Source organism: Phalangium opilio, unplaced genomic scaffold, assembly GCF_054372755.1.
Source record: "Phalangium opilio isolate 3A_F unplaced genomic scaffold, DU_Popi_V2 ptg000056l_1, whole genome shotgun sequence".
Classification (NCBI taxonomy): Eukaryota; Metazoa; Arthropoda; class Arachnida; order Opiliones; family Phalangiidae; genus Phalangium; species Phalangium opilio.
In genome coordinates this window covers 5,576,734-5,583,017 of record NW_028324175.1, presented here as the reverse complement: position 1 = coordinate 5,583,017, position 6,284 = coordinate 5,576,734, and the positions used below count along the sequence as shown (strand labels likewise).

Here is a 6,284-nt window from a genome sequence, read left to right as displayed (position 1 = left end):
CTTTTAGAAGGAGTTCCTATTTTCTCCGGGAAGGCAGCTTCATTGTTTGACGCAGTTTCAAGCAGGGTGACCACAACAAAGCCTTGAAAAAAATATAGGAAAATAGGAAATTTTCAATTGATTTATAGGAAAATATAGGAGATGTTTCATTAAAAAAATAGGAAAATATAGGATATTTGCCATTGAAAAAATAGGAAAATATAGGATATTTGCCATTGAAAAAATAGGAAAATATAGGATATTTGCCATTGAAAAAATAGGAAAATATAGGATATTTGCCATTGAAAAAATAGGAAAATATAGGATATTTGCCATTGAATAAATAGGAAAATATAGGATATTTGCCATTGAAAAAATAGGAAAATATAGGTTTCAAGTGATTTGGAATTAATAAGACAGGATTTTCAAAACAAACTGAAACACTAATAAACAATTCAATTTAAAAAGATAAAATAAAATTCGTTAGCCAGATACCTCATCGAAATGGCACCCGGGGGCCGAGATAATGTGCGCCCGCTTAAGTCAGGAAAAAAAAGGAACAGCAAATGTTGCTAAGGCTTGCTTAATTACTCGGTCCCTGTTTGTCGTAGCCCTTATTTTTTAGTATGGTTGGATGGGGGACAAATTGGACTATAATATACTCAAAAGACATCCCCGTATCTCTAGTAGAAACAGAGTTATGGGCCTCCAAAGTTGGGTGTAATGCTATTCCTATGGAGTGTATGTTTTTGAACATTTTTCTCAATTACTCGGCAAATTTTTACTCGATCCCCAAGTTTTTAGTATGGTTGGATGGGGAACTCAATGCGCCCCAACAACCCTTGTGCTCGAGAGCCAGTGCCCCTCGGCCTCCCCTTTAATCTGGCCCTGACTAAACTAAAACCACCATCTGAAGCAGACGACAAGTTTTTTTTAACTCTATTTTTTCCCGTTTCCCCATACATTTTTCATGGAGTAATTTTATCGTAGTGAGAATTATGTTTCCTGAAAAGTGCCTTACATTGCAGCTAATAGCTCCATGGTGGCAGGCTGGCAGCCTGGATTACTAATACAAGCTAAACGTTAGCTTGTATTATTAATCCTTGGTGGCAGAAATGTAAAACTGCATTCATGTCTGTCACACTTCAAATTTTTGAGTGACATCTACTAAAAACAACAGTGAGCGCGCGCAAAATGTGAAAAGATTTCGAAAAATAGGAAAATATAGGAAAATTGTCTAAATTATAGGAACTTATAGGAAGGTATCGAAAAAATAGGAAAAATTATAAAATATAGGAATTGTGGTCACCCTGAGTTTGGGACTTCAATTTGGCTTTTTCAGCTTTTAGAGTTTTATTTTCAATTTGAAGTTGATCAACATGTTTACGTAGTTGAAAAACTTCAGTAGAAACCATGCTTTTAGTTTCGTCTACTGGGGTGCATTGGTTTTGGTCTAATTTCACTGAATGGGTGCTTCTTTCAAGTTGGTTTTCGAGTTTAAGTTTTGATTCTCTTTGGTTAAGGTCCTGTTTTAATTTGGCTAATTGCGTTTGACATTCATCGTAATTATCACGGGATGTAGCCAGTTCCCGAGTTAATTGGTTTAGTTCGTCTTTATGGGAGTCATTCTATAATGAATTTAACGTAACGTGACTCCGTTAGAAGTTCTAGGTCCTATTAACTTTAGGCCTAATATTGAGGCATTTAGAACTAAAATTTAGATTGGTTTTAGATAGAATAATGTAGGGGGGAGCCATTTAATATTTTGCAGCCCGATATTAATTAACATTAGGCCTAACATTGATTAATTAATTCAGAACTAAAATGTGTAGATTGGCTGTAACGGAAAAGTAACCAATCTACAGAATAGGGACTTGGCAGTACTACGTCACGCAACCTCAGGCTACCTTCCATAGGGACTTGGCAATTCAGGCTTAACTCCGCCCCCAGCGCCATTATGGTATGTTTTTTTTAACAGAATGAAAGCTACATAAGCCCCTCCTCCTGGTATGTTTTTTAGCACTAGTGGAAGGTAGCCTGACGTTGCATGAGGTAGTACTGCCAGGTCCCTATTAGTGCTAAAAAACTTACCAGGAGGAGGGGCTTATGTATCTTTCATTCTGATAAAAAAACATACCATAATGGCGCTGGGGGCGGAGTTAAGCCCGAATTGCCAAGTCCCTATTCAGAATTTCATGTTTAAAGTTAATGTTTAAACAAATAAGAACTGTATAGTCTAATTATTTAATACAGATTCAATAATTCTAAAGAAATAACAGCTTTAAAATAAACGGAACAATAGAGTAGTGGCACTACATGTTAATTTCTCATAGGAGATAACGTAGCCAAGGGCAGGGAGGTGCCATTACTCTATAGGAAACTAGCGTCTTCCGTAATAGGGCAATGAACGATTTCTACTTCTATTAAACTAAATCCAGCTGTGGCTTGTCAATAAGTAAGGGATATTGTAAAAAGAGCTTACCTTTTGTTTGTGTTTCTGAACCACTTGTTCAAGCTGATCCGGTAGTTGGCGTTTCTGTTGATTAATTTTAATCAACTTTCCGCATTGTTCTTCTAAAGCGTTTATTTTTTGCAAAGCTGGGCCAGGTAGGCCTTGCTTCCACTCTGAGGCAGACCAATCCATCTTAAGCCTATTTTAAAAATTAATTGGTGATTGGTATAATTAAAACATTAAATCTTAATTAAAACTCATTACAAACGCGGTTGGTCAAACAGTACTTCAAATAGTGGTTAAAATTTAGGTCTAATTATAACATTAAGTAAATATATTTACCTCTGAGCAACAAAACTTAAACTATTTTAAGTAATTATCATAAATCTCAACGCTTTAATGATTAACTAATCAATTTAATCGCGATTAACCGTTCAGAACCTTGTCAGGGAATGATTTCATCCAGCGCGCAACGACAGTATGACACAAAGAGCCGTTTGAATTTTGAAGTTTAAAAAACAAAGATCACGTGGGTTTGAACTAGCCAATAAGAGCTCACTTAAGGAAAAAAACATTTAGAGACAGGCTTGGAAATAAGCTTTATTTCTGAACTAGTCCTCCGGACCAGTGACCCCTGATGTCTTAAATATGAAACTGGTCCCGGACCAGTGACCCTTCCCCTATTTAATTTTCTACTGGTCGTTCTCTCTTCTAAAAAATCTCTCTCGGCTTAGGGTTGTATACACGACTGCACTCCTGGAGTCGAAATTTATGTTAAAATGAAAATAATTAAAGAGGTCCCCATATCAATTTTTAATAAAAGTAGGAATTAATAAACTAGTCACTGGGACCAGTGACCCTCACGTTTTGAATAAAAAAAGTGGTCCAAGCTATTAATGAACTGGTTTTTTGACCTGTAAACCTGCCTTATTTCCTAGCCTGTTTAGAGAGCTGGAAACCATCAGAAACGGACATTAGCCGTTTTCTTTTTTTATTCAAAATTAAGACCCTCATGCTATTATCATCCCCGATGAAATTAAATTATAAATATTTAAATATATATATATAAATCAATTGATAAATGTGACATTTTGACAGAACAGATGCTTTTAATATTGTATAAAATGAGGACACATGTTGTTAGGTTTAATATTCTCTTGATCGAAATTGTGATATAAAAGGGTTGTGTTCTCTGGGTTTTATATCACAACTGACAACAGAATCGTCCATTTCATACGAAAATAACTCTAAAAATGTTTCGTTTCGTCGTTATTAGCTTAATTTACGCCAGTGTGGGAAATAAGGCACTTTCACAGGCCAATGGCCAGTTTAAAAATTACCTGGGCCAGTTTAAAAATTAAACGCTTTGGGGTCTACTGGACCTGGTGGCCACTTAATTAATTCAAAGTTTTCCCCCTCAAGATTTTGGATCATTAAATAAATACTATGTTAATCCCTAAGATTGTCTCGTCTTTGCTTCTATGCTGTTTGCTTGCTTGGTAGGGCTGTGCGAATAGTACTTTTTAAGGTATTCGTCGAATACCAAATAGCAGTGTTTTTGGGAGCCATCTCTCGGCTCGGAATAGGAAAATGACCAAATAATTTGACCAAATAGTGTGAAGTTCAAAAATTCGACCAAATTTAAATTTCTATAAAACTATTCTACCAAATTTCAAATTTATAAATAATGGGACACGGAAAGGTACTTTTGAACAGCTGAAAACTTATTTTTGAACGAATCAAAGGTTTTATTTTAATCAAAATTAGGTTAGTTGTCAATATATCCCTACTCGCTTTGCAATGTATAACCTCTTCCATGTCCATGATACTATTTTTTTTTTAATAGGTATACTATAGTGATATATTATTAGGAAGTTCAATATAGTTAGCTCCGCAGCGAGAAGTTGATAATAACTAGTACCCTTAAAGTTAAAACCTTTAATGATTAATCCTTGTCTATGAACTTCTAAAGACTGAGTGGCTGATTCCAGCTATAGCCTCCTAGATCACGCGACTCGGTGAACGCGGGTAATACTTAACAGTAGCCACGTCAGAATTTTAAGGGTGTGTCTGCCCAGTCGCGTCATCTAGCCACGGTCCAGCGGACATTATCACAGCGCCCATAGGGATAGGAGCATAACATTTATGTTTCTATCTCTATGACAGCGCCCTCAAATTCACAAAATCAACAGAAAAATTCAAAAACTGGTTGCGAATACCAAATAATTTGGTCAATAGACTGTTAAAAACATTCACTTTCAAATTGTTTTATCCGCTATAGAATAGTCGGTTTTTCGAAGCTCATTATTTGGTATTCTAGAATTTTGAAAATCATTATTCGATTCGTCGGTGCGAATAGTAAACGTCAGTTTTGACCAAATTATTTGGTCCGACCAAATAGTAACGAATAGTCTGCACGGCCCTATTGCTTGGCCTGAATTGTGTATGTGGGAGTGGGATTATGGGTGGGTTTCGTATGTCTGTCTACGCTCTACACAGTGTAGAATCTGTAGATGAAGTGATTTTTGCAGATAGCTAAAGCATGGCTAAAGGGAAGATAATCTCTCGGTAGTCTTGTTTGGGTCTGGTCTCTAGGGAAAGGCAGCCTGCTGCCTTTGATTGTATTAGAGTCTATGGGAAGATAGCAATGGAGTGTCAACTCCCTTCCTACGGGCCGAATTTTTTAATTTAGCATTACTCAATAAAGACTTATAGTTCTTAATTTAAGACTCCAATATTTTTAAATACCCATAACTATAAAAACTAACCTACTAAGCCTACGCCCAAGCAAATATTGTCCAGAATAGATAATTTGGCCCTAAATTACGAAAGCCTGATTTTTGAGGCTAAAAGTGGTAGGTGGCACCGTGGCCAGTTTTTTAATTAACATACCTAGAATCTACTGGCCACAGGTCCAGTTTTAAAAAAATCCTTATTTCCCACACTGTCAATGATGATGGCTGACTTGGAATCAGGCTAGGAAATAAGACAGGTTTACAGGTCAAAAACCAGTTTATTAATAGCTTGGACCACTTTTTTTATTCAAAACGCGAGGGTCACTGGTCCCAATGACCAGTTTATTAATTCCTACTTTTATTAAAAATTGATATGTGGACCTCTTTAATAATTTTCATTTTAACATAAATTTCGACTCCAGGAGTCCAGTTGTGTACAGGGCCAGAAATAAGAAAAATTTCTTATAGGACATTGTCCAGTGACCCCCCCCCCCTATTTGTCTGGAAAATTTATTGGACATTGTCCACTGGCGTGTGCATAAATAGTGTCACATTTTCATAGTCAAGCTATCAAAACTTCGGAAAATTTATTGGTCAAAATGTCCAGTGACCCCCTTAGGTTTTAAAAAGATTATGGGTCATTTTAAAATTTTATTGGACAATGTCCAGTGTCCTGTGCTTATTTCCGGCCCTGGTTGTGTATACAACCCTAAGCCGAGAGAGATTTTTTTAGAAGAGAGAACAACCACAAGTCCTGGGACCAGTAGAAAAATAAATTGGGGAAGGGTCACTGGTCCCGGGACCAGTTTCACATTTAAGACATCAGGGGTCACTGGTCCGAAGGACTAGTTCAGAAATAAACCTTATTTCCAAGCCTGTTATGGACGGCTGACTTGGAATCAGGAATCCAGGATAAGGATTTTTTTAAAACTGGACGTCGGGCCAGCAACCCCCCCCCCATGGTCTGGAATAAATAAACTGGTCCATGACCATTAACCAGAGCGCATCGTCTGCTAAACTTTTGAAGTGGATAATTAAAATAATTAAAATAGTTGAGATAATGTCTGGAGTCTGGTTACCCTTGAATTTTATTAGTGGTCCCGTGGACCACTGACCCC

General features: G+C 36.7%; 1 protein-coding gene across 2 annotated transcripts; it reads right to left on the bottom strand.

Annotated features, from left to right (window-relative positions):
• Nucleotides 1-330: 330 nt before the first annotated feature.
• Nucleotides 331-3,056, bottom strand: LOC149668183 (uncharacterized). 2 transcript variants are annotated; one of them, XM_089841093.1, is made up of 3 exons: nt 2,774-3,056; nt 2,462-2,630; nt 331-1,607 (listed from the first exon to the last, which is right to left on the bottom strand). In XM_089841093.1, exons 2-3 carry the CDS (start codon nt 2,621-2,623, stop codon nt 1,263-1,265), a joined length of 507 nt encoding a protein of 168 aa, XP_089697219.1. In that variant the 5' UTR covers nt 2,624-2,630; nt 2,774-3,056; the 3' UTR covers nt 331-1,262. The 2 variants fall into 2 exon arrangements, with proteins under 2 accessions (XP_089697219.1, XP_089697220.1); XM_089841094.1 differs by lacking the exon at nt 2,774-3,056 and having other exon boundaries at nt 2,462-2,764.
• Between the last annotated feature and the right edge of the window lie 3,228 nt (nt 3,057-6,284).

Bases quoted from the DNA above. Each gene is read 5' to 3' on its own strand.
- LOC149668183 (XM_089841093.1), bottom strand. From the start codon at position 2,623: ATGGATTGGTCTGCCTCAGAGTGGAAGCAAGGCCTACCTGGCCCAGCT. The intron at 1,608-2,461 runs GTAAGCTCTTTT...AATTCATTATAG, and splicing joins TTCAGAAACACAAACAAAAG to AATGACTCCCATAAAGACGA.